The 27,560-nt window shown below is 42.3% G+C and overlaps 1 protein-coding gene across 4 annotated transcripts in view; it reads left to right on the forward strand.

Moving 5' to 3' along the window:
- Positions 1 to 217: 217 nt before the first annotated feature.
- LOC121585983 (ras/Rap GTPase-activating protein SynGAP) overlaps positions 218 to 27,560 on the forward strand; it is a 94,928-nt gene continuing 67,585 nt past the window's right edge. For 2 of the 4 annotated variants that reach the window (XM_041902365.2, XM_041902364.2), the window contains exon 1: positions 219 to 513. In XM_041902365.2, the coding sequence (XP_041758299.1) occupies positions 492 to 513 (22 nt within the window). In that variant the 5' untranslated portion in view covers positions 219 to 491. Of the gene's footprint in view, positions 514 to 27,560 lie in introns of all 4 variants that reach the window. The other 2 variants (XM_041902363.2, XM_041902366.2) reach the window with 2 other exon arrangements.

Below are 27,560 nucleotides of genomic sequence, written 5' to 3' on the forward strand. Positions count from 1 at the left end.
GCACTATTTTGAAAGTGCGTGTGTGTGCCAAGTGTATGAGCGTGCGCCTACGAGAACGCGGAAAATAGTTTTATTCAATGGGACTAAATTCAATGGGCATAGACTTTGATCTTATGATAATTGGGCAGATAACGATTAAGCTAGCCTATACGGTGCACTTGGTAGCCTAATGCATTGCACACGGAAGCGCTCAAACGCTCCACCTCTTCTTGCCTCCCTCTCCCACTCACTTCGGCTCGTGTGGTATACCCTATTTCTATGTAGACACCAATTTACATGCATTTATGTTGATGTCCTTTACTCTATCGTCGGAAATGGCCTCCAACGGAGATGGACTGAGTAATTGTTATACATCGCGGTTGTATTTGGTCAGTTAACGGTTCCTAGGCTTTGCCCAATCATTATGTAGCCGTTTTAATAATGGAATTTCTATACTGACGAGATTTAAAGTGCTGAGAGCTTGCTCTCGGTGACTCCGATGTCTTTAGACCATGTCCTATGTCTCCTCGCAAGGTAAGATACCCAGATATTTAACAGCTCTTACAATCTCCCTCCCTCTGGGTGACCACAGAGAGTGTGGAAGTGGCACAATGCAGGTTGTGAGATTGTGTCGGGCTGTATAATTTCGTAAGGTATGAAATCATCGTGTTGCTTTGACAACTTGACTATTGGATTTGTTGTTGACAGTGGTGGCCAAATGTTTTGCATTTATGCACTGTATCAGAAGTGTTACTGTATTTTTTTTTTATGGACTTCTTCTGGACTATTTCAGTTGATGGAAACACTGAATGCGTGACTAGTTGGTCCTGAAATACTCTGAGATGATTATACAGCATTAAAAGTACTTGATGTTCTAATAGTGTGTATAAGTCAGTCACTAAATGATTGGTACGACATTTATTTTATTATCAATGCACAACCTGACCCTTTCTACAGTGCACTTCTCATTTGTAGGGGGGAGCTGTTAGCCTCAGGGTATTCTACTAAAGCCTACGCCAGCCACTGCACTGCACACATAGTGTATTTTTAGATTTTGAAAAAGCCCAACTGTGAAGAGTTGTGGAATTGAGGTGAGAATATTTGGAGCAGGGGGTCATGGGAGTTGGAGTATTACACCAATGAGCTGAGGGTCATGAGAGTTTGTGTTTTGCATAGCCCCAAAAAATTAAATAATTTAATATTTCTTAAATATGGATATACACAGGATCAAGCTGATACAGGTTTGTGTTATGGTATGGTAGTAGGTGCCAGGCGCACCGGTTTGAGTGTGTCAAGAATTGCAACGCTGCTGGGTTTCCCATGTGTATCAAGAATGGTCCACCACCCAAAGGACATCCTGCCGACTTGACAAAACTGTGGGAAGCATTGGAGTCCACATAGGCCAGCATCCCTGTGGAACGCTGTTGACACCTTGTAGAGACGAATTGAGGCTGTTCTGAGGGCAAAAGGGGGAGGAGGGGGTGCAACTCAATATTATGAAGGTGTTCTTAATGTTTTGTACACTCAATGTATGTTTGAGGCAATTTAGGCTGCCTTTACACTGGCAGCCCAATTCTGATTTGTTTCACTAATTGGTCTCTTGACCAATCAGATCAGATCATTTGCCAAAATGTTGGCAAATATCAGAATTGCGCTGCCTGTGTAAAAGCAGCCTTAAGGCCTATGTTTAAAAAAACGTTCATTCATAGCACAATAAGGAAATCAAAAGGCCTTGCTCAGTCAGAACTCATTTGTTTAGTTCATAACAAATATAACATTAACCATCTCAAAGTCCATCTCAATCTAAAGTCTGAGTACTCTGTAGCTCAATTGGTAGAGCATGGTGCTTGTAACGCCAGGGTAGTGGGTTCGATCCCTGGGACCACCCATACGCAAAAATGTATGCGCACATGACTGTAAGTCGCTTTGGATAAAAGTGTCTGATAAATGGCATATTATTACTCCCCTCCACTAAATAAAGCACAATAAACATTTAACAACTTAGTTTTATTGAGAACGGAGAACATTTGTTATTTGTAAACTGAAAAATAATAGTTTTGTTTCCTTAACACTTGAAATAGCAAACATGCAACTTCACACACATATGATTTGACATTCTGCAAACCTTCATCTGAATATCAACCGAATTGTGAAACATGTTAAATATTTTGACATTATCTGGATTTATAGATGACTGGAAACATTAACATTACTGTATGTGCTGTAACTAAATATTTGAGGTTGTTGCTGTAATGCACAGGTACTTCCTTGCAAGTTTGCTAAGCTTTGAGAAGTTGACTTGGACCCTTAAAGTGTTTCATAAAGTGTATCAGAAAAGATCGGGAGAATCATGGTACAAGTATTTTTAGGATTAAAACCACTCGTAACTATCACATTTCAGGAGAAGACCCAGATGCCGACAGTGTCGAAGTAACAAAAGTTTATTACAAAAACAGGGGGCAGGCAAATGACAGGTCAAGGGCAGGCAGGGGTCAGTAATCCAGATCAGAGTCCAAAAGGTACAGAATGGCAGGCAGTCTCAGGACAGGCAGAGGTCAATAATTCAGGGTGGTGTGACAAGGTACAGAACGGCAGGCAGGCTCAGCGTCAGGGCAGGCAGAATGGTAAAAACCGGGAAAACTAGAAAAGAGGAACTTGAAAAGACAGGAGCAAGGGGGAAAAAGCTGGTAGGCTTGACGAAACAAAACGAACTGGCAACAGACAAACAGAGAACACAGGTATAAATACACTGGGGATAATGGGGAAGATGGGTGACACCTGGAGGGGGGTGGAGACAATCACAAAGACAGGTGAAACAGATCAGGGAGTGAAAATACACCCCCCTCTAGGGGCACCACCTGGCGTCCTACCTGGGTGCATACCTGGTTGACCGGGTTGCCGGCGTTGAAACTCAGCGGGGACCCAGCACCTCTCCTCCGGGCCATAACCCTCCCAGTCAACCAGGTACTGGAATCCCCTGCCCCGAGGTTGAACCATCAGGTGACGCCTCACCGTGTACGCCGGTTGGCCGACGATGAGACTGGGGAGAGGGGTGGGCCTGGAAACAGGAGACAAAGGGCTGTGAGACATGGGTTTGATCCTAGACACATGAAAAGTGGGTTGTATACGGAGGGTACTGGGCAACAGAAGACAAACAGCAGAGGGGCTAATGATCTTGGAGATGGGGAAATGGCCGATAAACTGGGGGGAAAGTTTGCGGGACTCCACCCGGAGGGGCAGATCTCGGGTGGACAGCCATACCTTCTGTCCGAGACGATACTGGGGAGCCGGGATCCGGTGGCGAGCCGCTTGTCATCGATACCTGGAGGTGGTCTTGAGAAGAGCCGACCGTGCTCTCCTCCAGGTACGACAACAGCGGCGGTAAAAACATCTGGGCCGAGGGTATGCCGACCTCTTCCTCTTGCTCCGGGAAGAGTGGGGACTGATAACCCAGGGAACACTCAAAGGGCGAAAGACCCATGGCAGAGCAGGGAAGGGTGTTGCGGGCGTATTCAACCCACACTAGTTGCTGGCTCCAGGTGGTGGGGTTGGTGGAGACCAGGCATCGCAGAGTCGCCTCCAGGTCTTGGTTGGCTCGCTCCGACTGGCCGTTGGACTGAGGGTGGAAACCGGAGGACAGGCTGGCCGACGACCCAATGAGTGTGCAGAATGTCTTCCAGAACTGGGACAAGAACTGGCGTGGAGAACGTCAGGAACCATGGTAGGTCACCAAAAGCGTTGTCGCACAAAGGCCAGGGTCCGACGGGAGCCTGGGTGGCAGGCAAGCCTGGAGGAGTGGGCCCACTCCAGGACCGAGGAGCGGACAGCGTCAGGAATGCTGGGGTTCGGCTGGGAACGCTGCGCCTCCCGGACCTGCTTCCCTATTCCCCAACTGAGTGCCGTCGCCAAGCATGAGGTGGGAAGGATGGTCTCGGATTCTGGGGATGTAGCCACAGGGCTATAGCGGCGTGACAGCACATCTGGCTTGACATTCTTGGATCCCGGTCGGTATGAGAGAGAGAGAAGTTGAACCGGGTGAAAGCAGGGCCCACCTAGCTTGCCTGGAATTGAGACGCTTGGCGGTGCAGAGATATTACAAGTTCTTGTGGTCTGTCCACACAATGAACAGACGTTCCGCCCCCTCCAGCCAGTGCTTCCACTCCTCCAATGCCATCTTCACCGCGAGAAGCTCACGATTCCCCACATCGTAATTCCTCTCTGTGGTGTTGAAGCGATGGGAGAAGAAGGTGCAGTGATATAACTTGAGGTCCAGGGCCGAACGCTGTGACAGGACCACCCCCACTCCGACATCCGAAGCATCGGCCTACACCACGAACTGGTGGGACGGGTCAGGATGAACGAATATGGTAGCAGTGGTGAAACAGTGTTTGAGGTCTCGGAATGCACGGTCAGCAGCTGGGGACCATGTGAACAGAACCTTGGGAGAGGTGAGTGCAGACAGGGGGGAAGCCAGGGTGCTGTAACCCCGGATAAAGCGGTGATAAATGTTGGCGAATCCCAGGAAACGATGCAACTGCACTCTGGATGTAGGATAGGGCCAATCCGCCACCACTCTCACCTCTCTCCATCTGTAGCCCAGGAAGGGAATGGTGGAGCGATGGAATTCGCATTTTTCCACTTTCACAAAAAGCTGGTTCTCCAGAAGGCGTTGGAGGACCTGTCGGGAGGAGCGGTAGAAGACAAGGATGTCGTCGAGGTAGACGAAGACGAACCGGTTCAACATGTTGCGGAGAACATCATTAATCAGGGCCTGGAACAAAAATGGAGCATTGGTAAGGCAAAATGGCATGACCAGATACTCATAGTGACTGCTGGCCGTGTTGAAGGCAGTCTTCCACTCATCCCCCCCCCGTATCCGCACCAGGTAGTATGCGTTCTGTAGGTCCAGTTTGGAGAACACGTTGGCTCCCTGGAGTGGCTCGAAGGCCAAGGAGATGAGTGGTAGCAGGTAGCGGGTAGCGGTTCTTCATCGTGATGTCGTTGAGGCCCCGGTAGTCGATGCACGGGCGCAGGGTTTTGTCCTTCTTCTCCACAAAGAAGAACCCTGCACCGGCGGGGGAGGCAGAAGGACGGATGAACCCGGCAGCTAGGGAGTCCTCAATGTAGGTCTCCATAGCCTTGGTCTCCGGACCCGACAGCGAGTACAGTCGTCCCCGGGGCAGAGTGGTGCCTGGGAGAAGGTTGATTCTGCAGTCATAGGGTCGGTGCGGCGGAAGCGAAATGGCCCAGGCCTTACTGAACACCTCCCGGAGGTCCTGGTACTCTGCGGGGAATGGCGGAGAGGTCAGAGGCAACTTCCAAGCCCCCAGGAAGACGTCCCTGGGCAGGCTGCGCTGACTTCAGGCAATGAGCGTGGCAGAACGGGCTCCAGCCCATGATGGCACCAGTAGACCAGTCAATAAAGGGGTTGTGTCACTGGAGCCAAGACAAGAGAAACCCAATACCATGGGAACCTGAGGAGACTTAATTTGCAGGAATTGGATCATCTCACTGTAGTTCCCTGATACTTGTAGGTTGATGGGGGTGGTATTGTGGGTGACCCGGCCTATATAGTGCCCATCCAGCGCTCTAACATCCATGGGAATGGAGAGGGGCTGAGTGGGGATGCCCAGCTCGGACACCAGGGTAGCATCCATGAAGCTCTCATCGGCCCCAGAGTCGATGAGAACCCGGAGAGATTTCGACTGGTTCCCCCACAGCACGATGGCATGAAAGGGGATGCGAGTAAGGGGAGAGGAAAAGTTCTCCATGTGGCCCACCAGAGTACTCGCTCCTACCGGTGAGCCTGGTCTTTTAGTGGACAGGTGAACACAAAATGATCAGTAGTCCCGCAATACAGGCAACTCTTCATGTGAAGCCTGTATTGCCGTTCGGCTGGAGACAGCCTAGCTCTGCCTAGTTGCAACAGCTCGGGAAGAGGTGAATCGGCAGACTTCGGAGACTCTTGGGGGAACTTGGGTAGCCTCGGGTTCTCTCGGCAACGGAGCCGTCGGGGACTTCCGGGATAGCCTCGTAGGCAATGTGGAATCGGACTTCCTCTTCTTCCTTCGTTCCCGTAGTAGCCCATCGATCCGAATGGTCAAGGCGATTACCGTTGTGGTAGACTGCCTAACAGACAACCCGCGGAATTGCTCCAGCAATGTGTAAACGCTCGGTCATGGCGTTCGGCCAAGGTCTGGAACCCTTAATGTAGCTGTGTTGTTGGCTAGCTACTCTGAACAACGGTGTCCTGACAAGTGAGCACATTTTCTATGCCTCATTAGCTCATTGTTATGGATGTGTCTAAATAAATGTCACTAGAAAACAGCTTAAACAAATGCAAATGCAGCTACTTTGCTGTTATTCTGGCTTTTTGAGGTGACTGTAAATTAGCTGTAGTTGGCTAGCTAGCAAGCAAGGGATAAGAACATTGCCAGCCAGCATGGCAATAGAACATTTAGAATGAACGACTGGGTCGTGTCCATAGATACAGAACAAAAAGACTGAACGATTGGGTCGCGTCTCTAGCAACCCTAGATTTGTGTCGGGACTATATCTTGTGGAAGGATGAAATAGTATGAATACATTTAATCAAAATAACGTTTTTTATGAAAATATGTAAATCATTATTTGAATATGTTGGTAACCCGTTGTATAAAAGTGATAATGCCCGAGAAGCCGGTGTTTGGTGGATATATTGGCACGGGTGTTGTTAGGCCCGAGAGGTATACTTTCTGAGTGATTTAAATATTGACTGGCTTTCATCAGGCTGCCCACTCAAGAGAAAGCTTCAAACTGTAACCAGTGCCTGCAACCTGGTTCAGGTTATATAGTAGCCATATCTAGGAAAACCAAAGTTCCAAAGGCTGGGCTTAATATTGTGTATAAGAGGTCATACAATAAGTTTTGTAGTGATTCCTATGTTGTTGATGTAAAGAATATATGTTGGTCCGTGGTGTGTAATGAGGAGCAAACAGACACTGCACTTGACACGTTTATGAAATTCCTTATTCCAGTTACTAATAAGCATGCACCCATTAAGAAAATGACTTTAAAAACTGTTCAATCCCGTTGGATTGATGAGGAATTGAAAAATTGTATGGTTGAGAGGGATGAGGCAAAAGCAATGGAAAATAAGTCTGGCTGCACAACCGATTGGCAAACGTATCGCAAATTGAGAAATCATGTGACTAAACTGAATAAAAAGAAGAAGAAACGACACTATGAAACAAAGATAAACGACATAAAGAATAATAGTAAAAAGCTTTGGAGCACCTTCAATTACATTTTGGGAGAAAACGACTTTAATGATTTTTTCATTGGCAAGATTAGCAAACTTAGAGGTGAAAAAATTATTGTTGTCTATCAACAATGACAAGCCACTGTGGTCTGACAACTTGGATGGAAAATTATTGAGGATAATAGCGGACGATATTGCCACTCCTATTTGCCATATTTTCAATTTAAGCCTACTAGAATGTGTATGCCCCCAGGCTTGGAGGGAAGCAAAAGTCATTCCGCTACCTAAAAATAGTAAAGCCCCCTTTACTGGCTCAAATAGCTGACCAATTAGCCTGTTACCAAACCTTATTAAACTATTGGAAAAAATTGTGTTTGACCAGATACAATGCTATTTTACAGTAAACAAATTGACAACAGAGTTTCAGCACGCTTATAGGGAAGGACATTCAACAAGCACAGCACTTACACAAATTACTGATGATTGGCTGAGAGAAATTGATGATAAAAAGATTGTGGGGGCTGTTTTGTTAGACTTCAGTGCGGCTTTTGTCATTATCGATCATAGTCTGCTGCTGGAAAAATGTATATGTTATGGCTTTACTCCACCTGCTATATTGTGGATACAGAGTTACCTGTCTAACAGAACACAGAGGGTGTTCTTTAATGGAAGCCTCTCCAACATAATCCAGGTAGAATCAGGAATTCCCCGGGGCAGCTGTCTAGGCCCATTACTTTTTTCAATCTTTACTAATGACTTGCCACTGGCTTTGAGTAATGCCAGAGTGTCTATGTATGCGGATGACTCAGCACTATACATGTCAGCTACCACAGCGACTGAAATGACTGCAACACTTAACAAAGAGTTGCAGTTAGTTTCAGAGTGGGTGTCAAGGAATAAGTTTGTCCTAAATATTTCGGACAAATCATTCACTAAACCCTAAACCTCAACTAAATCTTGTAATAAATAATGTGGAAATTGAGCAAGTTGAGGTGACTAAACTGCTTGGAGTAACCCTGGATTGTAAACTGTCATGGCCAAAACATATTGATACAACAAATGGGGAGAAGTATGTCCATAATAAAGCGCTGCTCTACCTTCTTAACAGCACTATCAACAAGGCAGGTCCTACAGGCCCTAGTTTTGTCACACCTGGACTACTGTTCAGTCGTGTGGTCAGGTGCCACAAAAAATTGGCTCAGAACAGGGCAGCACGGCTGGCCCTTGGATGTGCACAGAGAGCTAATATTAATAATACAGTGGGGAAAAAAAGTATTTAGTCAGCCACCAATTGTGCAAGTTCTCCCACTTAAAAATATGAGAGAGGCCTGTAATTTTCATCATAGGTACACGTCAACTATGACAGACAAAATGAGGAAAAAAAATCCAGAAAATCACATTGTAGGATTTTGAATGAATTTATTTGCAAATTATGGTGGAAAATAAGTATTTGGTCACCTACAAACAAGCAAGATTTCTGGCTCTCACAGACCTGTAACTTCTTCTTTAAGAGGCTCCTCTGTCCTCCACTCGTTACCTGTATTAATGGCACCTGTTTGAACTTGTTATCAGTATAAAAGACACCTGTCCACAACCTCAAACAGTCACACTCCAAACTCCACTATGGCCAAGACCAAAGAGCTGTCAAAGGACACCAGAAACAAAATTGTAGACCTGCACCAGGCTGGGAAGTCTGAATATGCAATAGGTAAGCAGCTTGGTTTGAAGAAATCAACTGTGGGAGCAATTATTAGGAAATGGAAGACATACAAGACCACTGATAATCTCCCTCGATCTGGGGCTCCACGCAAGATCTCACCCTGTGGGGTCAAAATGATCACAAGAACGGTGAGCAAAAATCCCAGAACCACACGGGGGACCTAGTGAATGACCTGCAGAGAGCTGGGACCAAAGTAACAAAGCCTACCATCAGTAACACACTACGCTGCCAGGGACTCAAATCCTGCAGTACAGACGTGTCCCCCTGCTTAAGCCAGTACATGTCCAGGCCCGTCTGAAGTTTGCTAGAGTGCATTTGGATGATCCAGAAGAGGATTGGGAGAATGTCAGATGAAACCAAAATATAACTTTTTGGTAAAAACTCAACTCGTCGTGTTTGGAGGACAAAGAATGCTGAGTTGCATCCAAAGAACACCATACCTACTGTGAAGCATGGGGGTGGAAACATCATGCTTTGGGGCTGTTTTTCTGCAAAGGGACCAGGACGACTGATCCGTGTAAAGGAAAGAATGAATGGGGCCATGTATCATGAGATTTTGAGTGAAAAACTCCTTCCATCAGTAAGGGCATTGAAGATGAAACGTGGCTGGGTCTTTCAGCATGACAATGATCCCAAACACACCGCCCGGGCAACGAAGGAGTGGCTTCGTAAGAAGCATTTCAAGGTCCTGGAGTGGCCTAGCCAGTCTCCAGATCTCAACCCCATAGAAAATCTTTGGCGGGAGTTGAAAGTCCGTATTGCCCAGCGACAGCCCCAAAACATCACTGCTCTAGAGGAGATCTGCATGGAGGAATGGGCCAAAATACCAGCAACAGTGTGTGAAAACCTTGTGAAGACTTACAGAAAACGTTTGACCTGTGTCATTGCCAACAAAGGGTATATAACAAAGTATTAACAAACTTTTGTTATTGACCAAATACTTATTTTCCACCATAATTTGCAAATAAATTCATTAAAAATCCTACAATGTGATTTTCTGGATATTTTTTCCTCATTTTGTCTGTCATAGTTGACGTGTACCTATGATGAAAATTACAGGCCTCTCTCATATTTTTAAGTTGGAGAACTTGCACAATTGGTGGCTGACTAAATACTTTTTTTCCCCACTGTATATATGTCGATCTCTCCTGGCTCAAAGTGGAGGAGAGATTGACTTCATCACTACTTGTGTTTATGAGAGGTGTTGACATGTTGCGTGCACCGAGCTGTCTGTTTGAGCTACTGGCGCAAAGCTCGGTCACCCATGCATACCCCACAAGACATGTCACCAGAGGTCTCTTCAGTCCCCAAGTCCAAAACAGACTATGTGAGGCGCACAGTACTACATAGAGCCATGACTACATGGAACTCTATTCCACATCAAGTAACTGATGCAAGTAGTAAAATTAGACTTAAAAAACAGATTTAAAAAACACCTTATGGAACACAAACACGCCTATGTTTGTGAAGCAACACAAACATAGGCGCAGACACATGCATACACACACACGTACACATTGATTTTTGTACTGTAGATATGTGGTAGTGGTGGAGTAGGGTCCTGAGGGCACACAGTGTGTTGTGAAATCTGTGAATGTATTGTAATGTTTTTAAAATTGTATGAACTGCCTTAATTTTGCTGGACCCCAAGAAGAGTAGCTGCTGCCTTGGTTAATGGGGATCCATAATAAATACAAAATACAAATAGTAATCTGTCCTCGATTCATAGATAGACTGAAAGGAATGTAGTAGCCCTTAGGATATGCATCACCACTTCCCTGGCACACACCCCAACACACCCACCCCTTTACTGATACAGCAGCATGCACACAAAAAGAAACAGTTTCATGCATACACTCAGAGTTAGTAGAAGGTTACCAGTTTAAACCCAGGGCTGACTGAAGGAATCTGGCAGGTGTGAGGAGGACTGTTACTAGTGTTACTGAGTAAGTTAAGAAACGGGTCCCCATCTAGGGTGACCACATTTAAAATACCCAAATGGAACAACAGTATGATTTTGTGGGACATTCGCAGGACAGTGTCGTCTACATAAAACACTTATTTTTTTGGGGGGGGGGGGTCTCATTATAGAATATGCATAAAATGCATCCTCCAATTGAAACCTCTGCCTATGCCCATTGCCCACACATATTGTCTCAAGAACATTTTCTATTTTTAATACCCTCAAACACCAAGTTAGGCATACCTAATTTCAAAATAGGCCATCATCACTGTGAATCGTGAATAAAAATTCTTAGCACATTTTACCGCACGTTTTACAGTTTTACCGCTGAAATGTCCAGTCATTTGATCTCAATCAGGGAGATATGCAAATAGATCTTCTTGAGTTACTGTTTCGTGAACAAATTACAGCAGGATGTTAACAAACTATAGCCTAGCCCTCAGCCTTCCTGTATTTTGTTTCAATCCAATTCAGTTAACCATCCTAAAATCTCATGAGAAATTAGGTGGTGTTTTTGATGTAAGAGTAACGTTATACAGTGAGGGAAAAAAGTATTTGATCCCCTGCTGATATTGTACGTTTGCCCACTGACAAAGACATGATCAGTCTATAATTTTAATGGTAGGTTTATTTGAACAGTGAGAGACAGAATAACATCAAAAAAATCCAGAAAAACTAATGTCAAAAAGGTTATAAATTGATTTGCATTTTAATGAGGGAAATAAGTATTTGACCCCTCTGCAAAACATGACTTAGTACTTGGTTGCAAAACCCTTGTTGGCAATCACAGAGGTCAGACGTTTCTTGTAGTTGGCCACCAGGTTTGCACACATCTCAGGAGGGATTTTGTCCCACTCCTCTTTGCAGATCTTCTCCAAGTCATTAAGGTTTTGAGCCTGACATTTGTCAACTCGAACCTTCAGCTCCCTCCACATATTTTCTATGGGATTAAGGTCTGGAGACTGGCTAGGCCACTCCAGGACCTTAATGTGCTTCTTCTTGAGCCTTCTTCTTTGTTGCCTTGGCCGTGTGTTTTGGGTCATTGTCATGCTGGAATACCCATCCACAACCCATTTTCAATGCCCTCACATGGCCCCGTCCATCGTCCCTTTGATGCGGTGAAGTTGTCCTGTCCCCTTAGCAGAAAAACACCCCCAAAGCATAATGTTTCCACCTCCATGTTTGACGATGGGGATGGTGTTCTTGGGGTCATAGGCAGCATTCCTCCTCCTCCAAACACGGCGAGTTGAGTTGATGCCAAAGAGCTCGGTTTTGGTCTCATCTGACCACAACACTTTCACCCAGTTCTCCTCTGAATCATTCAGATGTTCATTGGCAAACTTCAGATGGGCCTGTATATGTGCTTTCTTGAGCAGGGGGACCTTGCGGGCACTGCAGGATTTCAGTCCTTCACGGCGTAGTGTGTTACCAATTGTTTTCTTGGTGACTATGGTCCCAGCTGCCTTGAGATCATTGACAAGATCCTCCCGTGTAGTTCTGGGCTGATTCCTCACCTCACCGTTCTCATGATCCTTGCAACTCCACGAGGTCAGATCTGGCATGGAGCCCCAGGCCGAGGGAGATTGACTTCCATTTGTGAATAATCGCATCAACTGTTGTCACTTTCTCACCAAGCTGCTTGGCGATGGTCTTGTAGCCCATTCCAGCCTTGTGTGCTCCTAATCTCAGCTCGTTACCTGTATAAAAGAAATATTTCTGATTGAGAGGGGGTCAAATACTTATTTCCCTCATTAAAATGCAAATCAATTTATAAAAATTTTTGACATGCGTTTTTCTGGATTTATTTGTTGTTATTCTGTCTCTCACTGTTCAAATAAACCTACCATTAAAATTATAGACTGATCATTTCTTTGTCAGTGGGCAAACGTACAAAATCAGCAGGGGATCAAATACTTTTTTCCCTCACTGTATATACAGTATCTTGTCATAAACTGCAACATGACTCCAAGAGACAGGTTAGAATGCCTGACTCAAATATGGGACAAATCAACTTTTTTCTAAATTAGTGGTGTTTGAATTTGTTGATGAAATGCGGGACATCATTGTTTGGTTGCGGGACATGTGGTCACCCTATCCCCATGTGGTGTGTTTTGCTGTTGGTTGAGAGTGATATGTGGTATGTGTTGTAAATAAATAATTGTTTAATAAAACAAATACAAAATAAGTTAGTTAATTATCATTACTGATACAAAAAAAAAGACACAGGTCCCCTGTGTACCACAAGATTGTGTTAGCCAGCTGAACCAATGCCTAGGCATACACTTGTTGTGCTAATGCAAGTCTTCTAAGAGCTCAGACACACCGGTAGGATTGTCAAACCTTTGCCTGCCGACAGTACTTAGCACCTCTGAACAGTGTCGGCAGTCAATCTCTTTTGTGTTCACAAAGCAAAGACCTTGAAGTCGGCAGCCACTCAGCCTTGTTAAAAATACTCCAAACCAGAAGGTGGAAGTAGCAATGTTTGGCAATGCATGGCTGTGTGTGTTGCTTTATGGTCTAGTCAATGTTAGCTAGCTAACTAGTTCCGCTAATATTGCTATTGTTGTAGAAATCCCTTGTTGATACTAGCCAGATGGCCACAGCTATATAACTAGCTAGCAAGATGACAAATAAACAATTTAATTCACTCTCCATAATCGCATACAGCCCATAGATACATTTTTAGCTAGCTGGCTAACATTAGTGTAGCCCCGGCCCTTTACTGCTACCAATTAATGCCAAGGCATATGGCACAAATGGGGCAGTTCAATTGGGCAGAGCAAGAGTTCAGTCCGTTTCCACCAATAGCAAGCGAGAGGGGACTGGTCTGGTTTTGAAGTTAGAGCGGGTAACTGTGTGTTTCTGAGATGACTTTGCTGGACTGTAAATAACGAGTGTGTGTAGAGTATAAACTGTGTGATTGGCTAAGAAGAGTTGATCATCAAGTGACGAGATCAGATAACGACTCTATATACTAGCAATTCTAGAGTTACTGTGTGTTCAGAGTAGCTAGTGTGACAGTTGTATTGTGAGTACTGTGTGTCAGAGTAGTTTTGGTCTCGTGATGAAACGTCATCTGGCTAACTAGCAACGCTAGCCCTCCGTTTCCCACCACTGCACTGAATACAGACTGCTCTCGCATGCATTTGTTACACCCTCTCCCAGAACTCACACACACCCACACACAGACACAGAGAAACGCAAGGACTGCGCTTGCTCTTGTTCATCTAGTCCCGTTAAGGGACGAAGCCCTGCAACGTAGTAAGATAATTGTTACATTTCAGAGCTCTGAATAGTAATAAACGGTACCCCAGGTTTTTAAAGGTTGCAACTGGTTATACTTTATTGGGGGGGTTCTGATGGTGAATTACTGAGTTTACTATGAGTTAATTAATTATAGTTCTCGTGCATGATGCAATACTGATTGATTTTGTTTCTGATTGAAGCCTTTCTCTTGCATGATGCCATACTGATTGGTTTTATTTCTGAATTGTATTGCTGAGTTTTACACCATACTATTTGGGTTTATTCTGAGTTATATGCCTTACATTTGATTCCATTCTAAATAGTTAGTTATATTTCTGTATATTACTGAAATAAGCCCAAAGGTAATTTGTACTGTAAAAATCTAATACATTTCCCGAATACAAAATAATGTATGCCAATTGCTTTCCTTTGGTTCTTTTTGAGTATGTGATCACCCCTGTTTTACATCCTACAAAGCTCAGTTACTGTAGGGGCACAGTAGGGGGTTACATTAGCTAAATGATTAGCATGATTTGCTAGCTGTTGTGCTAGCTAGGTAAAGTAAAGACACTGCATTGGCTCTCGGCAGCCAGCTACAGGCAGTTTCTTCATGGGAATCCATTGTGATTTAATTATAATGTTACTAGCTACAGTGGCCAGATAGCTAGCTTGGTAAAGCATTTAGTGGTGTGCATTGAGCTGCACTTACTACCACATCCATTTCATATGAAGTGTGTGTGACTGCCTTGCTTAGTTAGCAAGCTAACGTTAGCCAGCTAGCTAGCTAACTAATACGCAAGTGCACATGATCAAATCCTTTAAGCACAAAACTCCTTAGCAAGATGTAAAGGAAGTAACGACTTGCTCTAGAAAAAAATATGTAGGCCCTATTATGCAGCGTTATTGTTTTAGTTAGAACAATTCTGATGAAAAGGGGGTGGATTAGAACGGGAAAAGTGCCCTATTTTTTTTTTTTTCTTGTCACTCCTGTTGGCTCCCCCACGTGGAGGTTCGTGCTCTCTGATTGGCTCAAAGTCTAGTTGTCGACCACTGCCGATCATTGTGATTCTACAAGTAGAAACAACAGGTTTGTCGTTACCATGTCAGTACACAGCAGGTACGTATTCTGTTCTAGTAAGAGAAGGAATGGCCTCCAACTGTGATAAGTACCTATTGGCATCTATCGGCAGTCATATTCTCGGTGTGTTTAATGCTTAAGGAGTCATCATGACCTGCATTAAAATAGTCGGTTTCTTTCAAATATTTGAACGATTTCAATTACTATTTGAACCCAGGTCTGGTGCCAGACATCTACTACTACCGTTGTGGCCTTGAGCAAGGCATTTAACCCCTAACTACTACAAGGGTAGTGCTCTGAGACTGATCCCAGCCTGTTGTGTGTCAGGGGGTTGGATAGAGTGACAGTTGTTGTTGTAGAAAATATTCTATAAGACTTATATTTTGAAAACTGCCCTTCACTGATAAATGTGTTATGAATGTTTTTATGAAAGATACTGCAATACTCATGAAGGTGTCATGCCTGGTCATGAAGGTGTAATGAATTCCTTATGTACAGTGCCTTCAGAAAGTATTCATACCCTTGAATTATTACACATTTTGTTGTGTTACAGCCTGAATTCATATTTGTAAACGTTTTCTTGTTTTTTACAAATGTATTGAAAATGAAATAAGGTATTCACACCCCTGAGTCAATACATGTTAGAATCACCTTTGACATTACAGTTGTGAGTATTTCTGGGTAAGTCTCTAAGAACTTTGCACACCTGGATTGTACAATATTTGCACATTATTATTTTGAAAATTCTTCAAGTTCTGTCAAGTTGGTTGTTGATTGTTGCTATACATTTTCAAGTCTTGCCATAGATTTTCAAGCCGATTTAAGTAAAAACTGTAACTAAGCCACTCAGGACATTCAATGTCATCTTGGTAAGCAACTCCAGTGTATATTTGGCCTTGTGTTTTAGGTTATTGTCCTGCTGAAAGGTTAACATGTCTCCCAGTGTCTGTTGGAAAGCAGACTGAACCAGATTTTCCTCTAGGATTTTGCCGGTGCTTAACTCTATTCTATTTATTTTTATCCTAGAAAACTCTCTAGTACTTGAAGATGACAAGCATACCCATAACATGATGCAGCCACCACCATGCTTGTGGAGTAACTACAATGATGTTGATCCATCCTCAGTTTTCTCCTATCACAGCCATTAAACTCTGTAACTGTTTTAAAGTCACCATTGGCCACTTGCAGTGGCCTGTATTCATGGATGCCAAGGGAAGCCAGGCTTCCCCCCCAAAAATGACCAAGAAAAAATCAAATAAAACATACAAAATCATTTGTCTTTCGTCTCTCTGTGTTTCATAAATGTCCTTCAATTCTCAAGAGGCTGAATATTTCTCACCGGAGAAAGCATCCAAGCGAACGAACAGTCGAACATTAACTAGCTTGACCATGCTGTAGGTCATCGTGTTTGTTACATGCAATATGTTGCTCTTCGGTTTTGTGATGAAACAATGGTGTGGATGAATTTATTCTGTCACTGTGTCTTCTTATTGTCTTGACCTTAGGCCTATATATCATGGTGTCAAGGCATATGAACTAACAAGTCATAGAGTAAATTACACAATTATCACAACACAGGTTGGAATATGTCTTTTTTTTTTCTGGTGATTTTACCCACGCACCGCTACTTCCTCTCCGTCAACTGCGTTAGGAAGGACACCTGTATCTTTGTAGTGACTGGGTGTATTGATACACCATCCAAAGTGTAATTAATAACTTCACCATGCTCAACGTCTGCTTTTTTATTTTTACCCATCTACAAATAGGTGCCCTTCTTTACGAGGCATTAAACAACCTCCCTGGTCTTTGAGGTTGAATCTGTGTTTGAAATCCACTGCTCGACTGAGGGACCTTACAGATAATTGTAAGTGTGGGGTACAGAGATGAGGTAGTTATTCAAAAATTATGTTAAACACTATTATTGCACATCGATTGAGTCCATGCAACTTATTATGTGACTTGTTAAGCACATTTTTACTCCTGAACTCATTTAGGCTTGCCATAACAAAGGGCTTAAATACTTATTGACTCAAGACATTTGTAAACATTTAAAAACAACATAATTCCACTTCGACATTATGGGGTATTGTGTGTAGGCCAGTGACACACATTTTTAAATTCAGTCTGTACTAAACATGTCAAAATGGTATGGTAGTGTACAAATGTAAACATGTTTATATATAGTTTAACATGGTTCATATTTACAGGTATAAACATCCGCAAACAAAAAAAATAAACACATGCCTTCAGAAATGCCTTCAGAAAGTATTCACACCACTTAACTTTTTCCACATTTTGTTGTGTTACAGTGTTGGAGTGACAGTTTACACTGGACCACATGACCACTATAATGTCACCTGTAGTTGTTTTTTATAATTTTTTATAATATGTTTTTTATTAACCCATCCTCTTCGGAGGACAAAAATAAGAGGTGTTCAAAAGTTTTAGAACACCTACTCATTCAAGGGTTTTTCTTTATTTTTACTATTTTCTACATTGAAGAATAATAGTGAAGACATCAAAACTATGAAATAACTCATATGGAATCATGTAGTAACCAAAAAATTTGTTAAACAAATCAAAATATATTATATATTTGAGATTCTTCAAATAGCCAGCCTTTGCCTTGATGACAGCTTTGCACACTCTTGGCATTCTCTCAACCAGCTTCATGAGGTAGTCACCTGGAATGCATTTCAATTAACAGGTGTGCCCTATTTGGTAAAAGCATGTCCTTATTATGGCAAAACAGCTCAAATAAGCAAAGAGTCCTTTAGTAGTGGACAGCTTTGCACACTCTTGGCATTCTCTCAACCAGCTTCACCTGGAATGCTTTTCCCACAGTCTTGAAGGAGTTCCCACATATGCTGAGCACTTGTTGACTGCTTTTCCTTCACTCTGCCGTCCGACTCATCCCAAACCATCTCAATTGGGTTGAGGTCTGGGTATTGTGGAGAACAGGTCATCTGATGCAGCACTCCATCACTCTCCTTCTTGGTAAAATAGCCCTTACACAGCCTGGAGGTGAGTTGGATCATTGTCCTGTTGAAAAACAAATGATAGTCCCACTAAGCCCAAACCAGATGGGATGGCGTATCGGTGCAGAATGCTGTGGTAGCCATGCTGGTTAAGTGTGCCTTGAATTCTAAATAAATCACAGACCGTGTCACCAGCAAAGCACCCCCACACCATAACACTTCCTCCTCCGTGCTTTACGGTGGGAACTACACATGCAGAGATCATCCATTCACCCACACCGCGTCTCACAAAGACATGGCGGTTGGAACAAAACATCTCACATTTGGACTCATCAGACCAATAGACAGATTTCCACCGGTCTAATGTCCATTGTTCGTGTTTCTTGGCCCAAGCAAGTCTCTTCTTATTATCGGTGTCCTTTAGTAGTGGTTTCTTTGCAGCAATTCGATCATGAAGGCCTGATTCACACAGTCTCCTCTGAACAGTTGATGTTGAATTCTGTGAAGCATTTATTTGGGCTTCAAATTCTGAGGCTGGTAACTCTAATGAACTTATCCTCTGCAGCATAGGTAACTCTGGGTCTTCCTTTCCTGTGGCGGTCCTCATGAGAGCCAGTTTCATCATAGCCCTTGATGGTTTTTACGACTGTACTTGAAGAATCTTTCAAAGTTCTTGAAATTGGTGGACTGTCGTTTCTGTTTGCTTATTTGAGCTGTTCTTGCCCTAATATGGACTTGGTCTTTTACCAAATAGGGCTATCTTCTGTATACCACCCCTACCTTGTCACAACACAACTGATTGGCTCAAATGCATTAAGAAGGAAAGAAATTCCACAGATTAACTTTTCACAAGGCACACCTATTAATTGAAATGTATTCCAGGTGACTACCTCATGAAGCTGGTTGAGAGAATGCCAAGAGTGTGCAAAGCTGTCATCAAGGCAAAGGGTGGCTATTTGAAGAATCTCAAATATAAAATATATCTTAATTGGTTTAACACTTTTTTCGTTACTACATGATTCCATATGTGTTATTTCATAGTTTCCGTAGTTGCAATATAGAAAATATAAAAAATCAAGAAAATCCCTTGAATGAGTAGGTGTGTCCAAACTTTTAACTAGTACTGTATGTATAAGTGAAGCTTTTATTGAGAGGTTCAATGCTTTAATATTTAATAATTTCAGCCCCCCAAACTTATATTCATTATATAAATATGCACGTTTAATTTAGTCTGGCTTAGCGTTCCAAATAAAGTGAAATATTTTTTGCTCATATGATTTAAAAACACGAGTTGTCTGGAGTAGCTAGCACCATAAGTAAGTAACTAAGTAAACTGTGAAAGGACCAAGGAGTTAATCAATGTGATTTTTCCATAAATAGACAGGTATTTACCTTTCCATGGTTGCAGAATCTTGTCTTTTTTTGCTAACTTTCTATTGAAATTGGTTGTGGTAAATTCATTTACAATGTTAGAGATGTGAATACCAGATATGTCTACTTCACCATCTGCCCATTTTATTGGTAAACTACAAGGTAGTTAAATTGTTTGTCTTTTAGTGATCCAATATGTAAAATAGTACACTCATCATAATTTGGTTTTAGTCCAGAGAGACTAGAAAAGTGATCTTCGATGAGACCGCGCAGAGATCCAGATTGCGGACTGAAGGAGAAACTTGAGTCATCGGCATACATTGACCCTTTTGTTTTTACCCCCTTGATGTTCTTGTCTGATCTGATTTTAATAGCTGGCAATACTTTCTGAGAAGTAACCATTATTTACTATTTTACACCTGGTGTTGCTATACATACCTTTAACCCATTGTATAAGAGATTCACCTAAATTATAATAGTCCAGGCATTTATATCTAAATTCTAGTCGTACTTTATCAAAAGCCTTTTCAAAATCTGCTATGAAGACCAGGCCTGGTATCTTAGATGTTTCATCATATTCTATTGTTTCAAGTAATTGTCGTATATTATCTCCAACTTGTCTGATCAGGATGAACAATATCTGGTAAAATTCTATGTGCTACGCATTTCTCCAGGATTTTTGCATCACAACATTGAAGTGTAAGAGGCCTCCAGATTTTTAAATGCGTAGCACATTTATACCTACCACCTGGGTCCTGTTTAAGTAGTAATGAAATTACCTTCTTGCTGAGTACCTGATAGTCTACTATTTTTATAGGAGTAGTTAAAACATGCTAATAATGGATCTTTGAGTACCTCAAAAAAGGTCTGATATACCTCTACTGGTATACCATCAAGCCCTGGGGGTTTTCCAGACTAAAAATGTTTAATTGCCTCAAGAAGTTCCTCCTCTGTAAGTTGGCCTTCACACAGGTCTTTCTGTACATTTGTTAATTTTACATTATTATTATTATTATTAGGGGAAAAAATCCTTACAGTTACATCATTCAGTGGAGATGGTGAAAACATATGCTTAAAATATTTAGCATCCTTTTTCAAAATAGAATTTGCTGAATCATGGATGACTCCGTCATTTGTAATGAGTTTATGTAAATTATTTTTATGAGGGAAATAAGTATTTGACCCCTCTGCTAAACACGACTTAGTACTTGGTGACAAAACCCTTGTTGGCAATCACAGAGGTCAGACGTTTCTTGTAGTTGGCCACCAGGTTTGCACACATCTCAGGAGGGATTTTGTCCCTCTCCTCTTTGCAGATCTTCTCCAAGTCATTAAGGTTTCGAGGCTGACGTTTGGCAACTCGAACCTTCAGCTCCCTCCACAGATATTCTATGGGATTAAGGTCTGGAGAATGGCTAGGCCACTCCAGGACCTTAATGTGCTTCTTCTTGAGCCACTCCTTTGTTGCCTTGGCCGTGTGTTTTGGGTCATTGTCATGCTGGAATACCCATCCACGACCCATTTTCAATGCCCTGGCTGAGGGAAGGAGGTTCTCACCCAAGATTTGACGGTACATGGCCCCGTCCATCATCCCTTTGATGCTGTGAAGTTGTCCTGTCCCCTTAGCAGAAAAACACCCCCAAAGCATAATGTTTCCACCTCCATGTTTGACGGTGGGGATGGTGTTCTTGGGGTCATAGGCAGCATTCCTCCTCCTCCAAACACGGCGAGTTGAGTTGATGACAAAGAGCTCAATTTTGGTCTCATCTGACCACAACACTTTCACCCAGTTCTCCTCTGAATCATTCAGATGTTCATTGGCAAACTTCAGACGGGCATGTATATGTGCTTTCTTGAGCAGGGGGACCTTGCGGGCGCTGCAGAATTTCAGTCCTTCACGGCATAGTGTGTTACCAATTGTTTTCTTGGTGACTATGGTCCCAGCTGCCTTGAGATCGTTGACAAGATCCTCCTGTGTAGTTCTGGGCTAATTCCTCACCGTTGTCATGATCATTGCAACTCCATGAGGTGAGATCTTGCATGGAGCCCCAGGCCGAGGGAGATTGACAGTACTTTTGTGTTTCTTCCATTTGCGAATAATCGCACCAACTGTTGTCACCTTCTCACCAAGCTGCTTGGCGATGGTCTTGTAGCCCATTCCAGCCTTGTGTAGGTCTACAATCTTGTCCCTGACATCCTTGGAGAGCTCGTTGGTCTTGGCCATGGTGGAGAGTTTGGAATCTGATTGATTGATTGCTTCTGTGGACAGGTGTCTTTTATACAGTAACAAGCTGAGATTAGGAGCACTCCCTTTAAGAGTGTGCTCCTAATCTCAGCTTGTTACCTGTATAAAAGACACCTGGGAGCCAGAAATCTTTCTGATTGAGAGGGGGTCAAATACTTATTTCCCTCATTAAAATGCAAATCAATTTATAACATTTCTGACATGCGTTTTTCTGGATTTTCTTTTGTTATTCTGTCTCTCACTGTTCAAATAAACCTACTATTAAAATTATAGACTGATCATTTCTTTGTCAGTGGGCAAACGTACAAAATCAGCAGGGGATCAAATACTTTTTTCCCTCACTGTATATCTGTCACGCCCTGACTCAGGGGACTCTTATATGTTGAGTCAGGGTGTGTATATTCTTTGTTGTGTATGTTCTATGTTATATTATCTAGTATGTGTATTTCTATGTTGGCCGGTGTGGTTCCCAATCAAAGACAGCTGTCGCTCGTTGTCTCTGATTGGGGACCATACTTAGGCAGCCTATTGGCACTGTCTAGTTGTGGGATCTTGTTCCGGTTAAGGTTTGTTGTATCTACCTTAGGACTTCACGTTTTGTTTATTGTTTTGTCGTGTGTTATTAAGTTTAATAAACATGTACGTATATCACGCTGCGCCTTGGTCTGTCCTGTCATTCAACGAACGTGACAATATCCTATTTATTTTTTAAGGCAAAGTTTTTGACAACAGAAAAGGCTAGTGTCTGCCACATTGATTTTGGTGATATAATCTATATGCATGCATCAGTTGACACTGCACCTGTTGGACACCTTGTATCATGGCGTGTTGAGATTTGTTTCTTGATGCCCCTCACACACATACAGTACCAGTCAAAAGTCTGGCCACACCTACTCATTCAAAGGTTTTTCTTAATGTTTTACTATTCTCTACATTGTAAAAATTATGAAATAACACATGGAATCGTGTAGTAACCAAAAAAGTGTTAAACAAGTCAAAATATATTTTGATTCTTAAAAGTAGCCACCCTTTGCCTTGATGACAGCCTTGGCATTCTCTCAACCAGCTTCACCTGGAATGCTTTTCCAACAGTCTTGAAGGAGTTCCCACATATGCTGAGCACTTGTTGGCTGCTTTTCCTTCACTCACCATCACATCTCCTCCTTCATGTTTCACGGTGGGAACCACACATGCGAAGATCAATAGTAAAAATCAAGAAAAACCCTTGAATGAGTAGGTGTGTCCAAACTTTTTACTGGTACTGTATATAGCTGGTAAACATACCACTGTACCTCTGTTCCTTGACCCAGGCCAGCCATGGTTCTTATAACCTCAGTTCATCCCAACTACACAGTAAATCAAGGATAGTTGAAATCACAACGTTAAAGAAATGTGGGTTAAATTGACTCCACTGCGAGTTATCTTAACCCTTAAGAGGCCCTGAAGTTAGTGTTGATAACTGGAGTTGATTGGGACAGAGTACTTTTAACTCCATTAAGAGTAACCAGAGACAGGGAGTTAAATCAGATGTGGGAGGGGCCTCATTGTCATTTTTCCCAGCATGCTTTGTTGCAGGTTGATTTTTAATACTGTTTGTTTCAATATCTGTGTTTTCGCATGTACATTGATTGTTTTTGAGTTTATGCTACACATTTTTCTAAACTAATCCAATCTTTAAGTGGTTGGATTTATAGCAACAGTTCGAGAGATAGCTGTTCCAGTTTACAATGGTGTGTAGGTAGTCTCCAAATACTGTATTTTCTTCCCTACTATGACAGGTATGATAAATGCAAGTTTTGGGTAATGTAAAAGTGCTGGATATCTTCCTGCAAGTTGGATTCCAATAGAGATTGGATATCACATTGCAAACCACTAATGTGACACATTAAGAAATATTTAAATATGTCTTTACACCCTTATAACTCAAAGGAAGTAAACTGAAAGAGAAATGTACTCTGCTGGAGTTGATAGTTAATTCCAAACAACACAGAAAAGAGTTGATAAAAAATGACACTGAAAATAGTAAAATAGCAATTGGAGTTACATTTAAACAGCTCTCTGAGGGTTTGATATTTACTCCAATTAGTGTCATTTGAATAAAAAAAATATCAACACCATGACCAGAGTAGTTTTAACACCAAATGGGGGTGGGACCATATAAACCCCCAAATAGTGTTACATTTGACTCCATAGGAGTAAGACAGCTTTTAGTTTTCTGATTTTCTTGTTCTTGGAATAATCTCCAGAATGTGTTCAATGTAGAGCACTTTATCCAGATAGAGGAGTTGAAGGCTAAAGTTACAGTTTCAGGTCTGGATGACAAAGCCTACATGTTTTACAATGGTGGTGGGTATTTATTGATATTTATGTTTTTATGCACTGTAGTTGTTTTAAATGAATCGAATATGCCTCCCTTCGGAAAGAGGTATTCGAACATCAATGGAACGTCCTGGTTTAATAAAGGTTAAATAAAATACAAAATTGTCCACAGTAGTCCATTGTGTGCAGTGGCTTTTGTCGTGGCCTTGTATTGTTTTACACAAGCTCTTTCCTGTTGCAAATCTGGCCACTTTCTTATAACCTTTTGTGAGTATATCAGATCGCTACTGTTAAACAGTACTCTGTCCCACCTCTGCAAAGCAGTCATGTAGTAGAGCAATGCCTGTAATCAGATGTACGTAGGTCTTTTGAGGCTAATGTATTGACGAAAGTCTACACTTAGCTGCAGATAACCTTCTGATTTAAACTCCCTCAACTCATTAACAACTAAGTGAACACAATTAAGTGCTGTGGTTCCCCATGCTGCCCAATAAAACCTGATTCATGTGGCCTGGCCATTGGTCTTGGTGACTATAAAGACCTAAAACTATTACCAGGTAGACTCCCCTCACAGGTATGCTATCATTGTTCAGAATACGAAGTGTGTGTGCATGGGGTGAAGTGGTGAAGTTTGTAAACAAACACATGAATACATATTGCAATGGCGGGTTTGATTGAATTCCAGCCTTGATCGGTTGATCTGTTTTGGCATGATTTTCCATTGATGACTTCAATGGAGCACTTCTACTTCATACCCCGTTAGCGTTAGCATGGTCGTGATGTGAATTAGATAAATTGTTCTCAGGTGTGGGTGTGAGTCTGTGGGAGCAGTGCGGACAGCGCTGTGGTGCTGAAATGGTTTGAACTCCCTAGACACTGGGTAGCACTTAAGGACAGCGGCATGGTGCTGAAATGGGTCAATCCACTAGGCGGCATAGGTATACCTGTGGGGACAGACACGACATAGAGATACATGCATTCAAAAGTGTGAAGGAATCTTAATTCCTGATAACACTTTACATTAAGTTACTCTATAAACAATGCTGAAGCTACTACAGTAACAACATTGCACAACATAATTGTTCCTTAGCCTACAATTTCCGAGGCTCTGCAGAAATATAATTAACATAATTAAAAAATCCCCATCAATCCACCAATATTGCCCTTCCGCATCTGTGGTGAAAGGTGGCAGAGCTAGAGCAGTGTTTGTCAAAGTTTAGGCCAAACATCCCAAAAATCGGTAATCTCATGAAAACATCTGTAGCGTCCGAACGGTTTGGCCTAAACTATCATGACCACTCCATTGAAAGATGAGACTCTCACAAACAGGATGGTGTTCTCCGTTTTGCGCAAGGATGCCCACAAGCCTCACAAGCCTCGTCTGAAGGTCCCAGTACCAGTTTAAAAAATGTATGGAAGTATATATGGAGATAGTTTAGTGCCTAAAATCAGGGGATAAATACATATAAAAAATAAAAAAAAGATATTAAAAAAATTTAAATATCTCCTGATGTTTCTTATATCTCTCAGATATAGGACAGACACTTCAGAACAGAACTTCCTTTGGATTTTTTGGGGGACTATCTGTTGTTCCATGTAGTGAATCTGTTAGCAGTAATGCCAAATTCAATGTTTTATCAAATAATATTTTTAGATATTTTTTTGATACCTTAAGGGGTCTTAAAATTCAAACTCAAATAGCTAAATGATCCTTGGTATGACCATTTAAAAACAATTCTATATGTTAGCTTAGAAAAATTCATAGAGTGGGAGAGAGTGAAATACAGGGAGTGAAGGGGAGGAAAGGGAAGGAAATAGGGACAGATGGGTAAAGAGAGAGGGGGAGGGGTGAGCCATAAGGAAAAAATATGATTGTGACTATGAAGCAGACCAATGTTTCCTGTGTGTAGTGGTCAAGGTTATCACAAGCCCACACAAAGCTACAGTGGTGGAATATCTACTTTCTACTTTTGGGATCTGCAGGGCCTCCTACATACTGCATGTGATATTGTACATTTAAAGACTATAGAGGACAAGAGAGGGAGGAGACTAGTCACTCGTTCACATGTATCAGGGTTGCCATGGAGACAAAGTGTGGGCTTCTCTTAAAAAATAGTGCTCTCCTCCCCCTTCTATCTCTCTGTTCAACCTTTTCCACTATGGTGTCAATGGTTCACAAACCTCCATTTCCCCTTTAGGTAGCTAGTTCTATCAAATGTTCTCTTCTCTTCCTCTCCTGTGGAACGCTAGTCCTATCCTCTCTCAAACCCATTTTCCTCTTTCCATTTCTCTCTTCATCCTGCTTGGAATCTCTCGCTCTATACTTTGCAGATCATCTGTCCCTCCACCAGTCCCTTACGGTCTATTCTTTTCTCAGTTGCCATGGCGATGGGCTGGGGGCGTGCGTGCGTGTGTGTGTGAGTGAGAGAGAGTGAGGGAGTGGGCATTGCGGAAGTGACATCACCAGAGCAGAATTTTAGCTTCCTGTGCACTCTTTCTCTATTTCTGGATGTGCAACTTTAACAGTGCACAAAATATGACACACAGTTTAATTGTATATACAGTATTGCATTCTTGTTGAACTGGGAATGGAAATCACCATACCTCCAAGTATTGTGTTGCTTGGCTATCCTCCCAGCACAATGAATGGGCAAATTACAGAAATGGTTCTCTATTATATATTTATCATTGTCACTGCACCAATCGAGAATTAACACAGAATTGAAATGTCACATACTTTTCCATAAACATCATTAGGTTTGCTATATTGCCAAATACAATACGCAAGGGTATGTCCGTTCTATTAATGTTCATGTTGTAGTTTTTGTTGTGCATCCCTGCCTCCTAGATTTGGGCATACTGTATGCCCATGTGATGTGTCGCTAGTACCACACTGCTGTGGTGCATATAGGCTTATTGGGTAACGTTAAAGGTGCACTATTCAACCTTTTTAAAAAGTATTTATCTGTGGTATTTGAAGAATGCTACTTCCTTACTTTATCATAATCCCCCAAAATAAATGGTGCAGGGATGCGAGGTGGTGTTAAATTGTTTGTTTTCATCCACTGAGAAAGACAACTAATCGTGAAAGAGGATTAGCTGTCTGTATCGGCAACTTGCCAGTAAACAAGCAACTTATTATATAGAAGATTATATATTATAAGTAATCCTTGTCCGAGCCAGAACAGCCCACAGGGTCAGGAGCCAGTCTCTGTCTCTCTCTTTCTTTGTCAAAAGACACAACTGTCTTTCTATCTCATGGAAGTTTCTGAATTGAGGACAGATCATTTTTATTTTTAGGACAATCAGTAGACCTGATTGCCAACTATATTTATAACAAGTAAAAAATGGAAGCTCTGCTGCTACCTCCTGGAGGAAAATGTTTTTGTTTTTTTTCTGCCACTGCCACTCTGCCACTGTC

This window comes from Coregonus clupeaformis, chromosome 17 (genome assembly GCF_020615455.1).
Source record: "Coregonus clupeaformis isolate EN_2021a chromosome 17, ASM2061545v1, whole genome shotgun sequence".
Classification (NCBI taxonomy): Eukaryota; Metazoa; Chordata; class Actinopteri; order Salmoniformes; family Salmonidae; genus Coregonus; species Coregonus clupeaformis.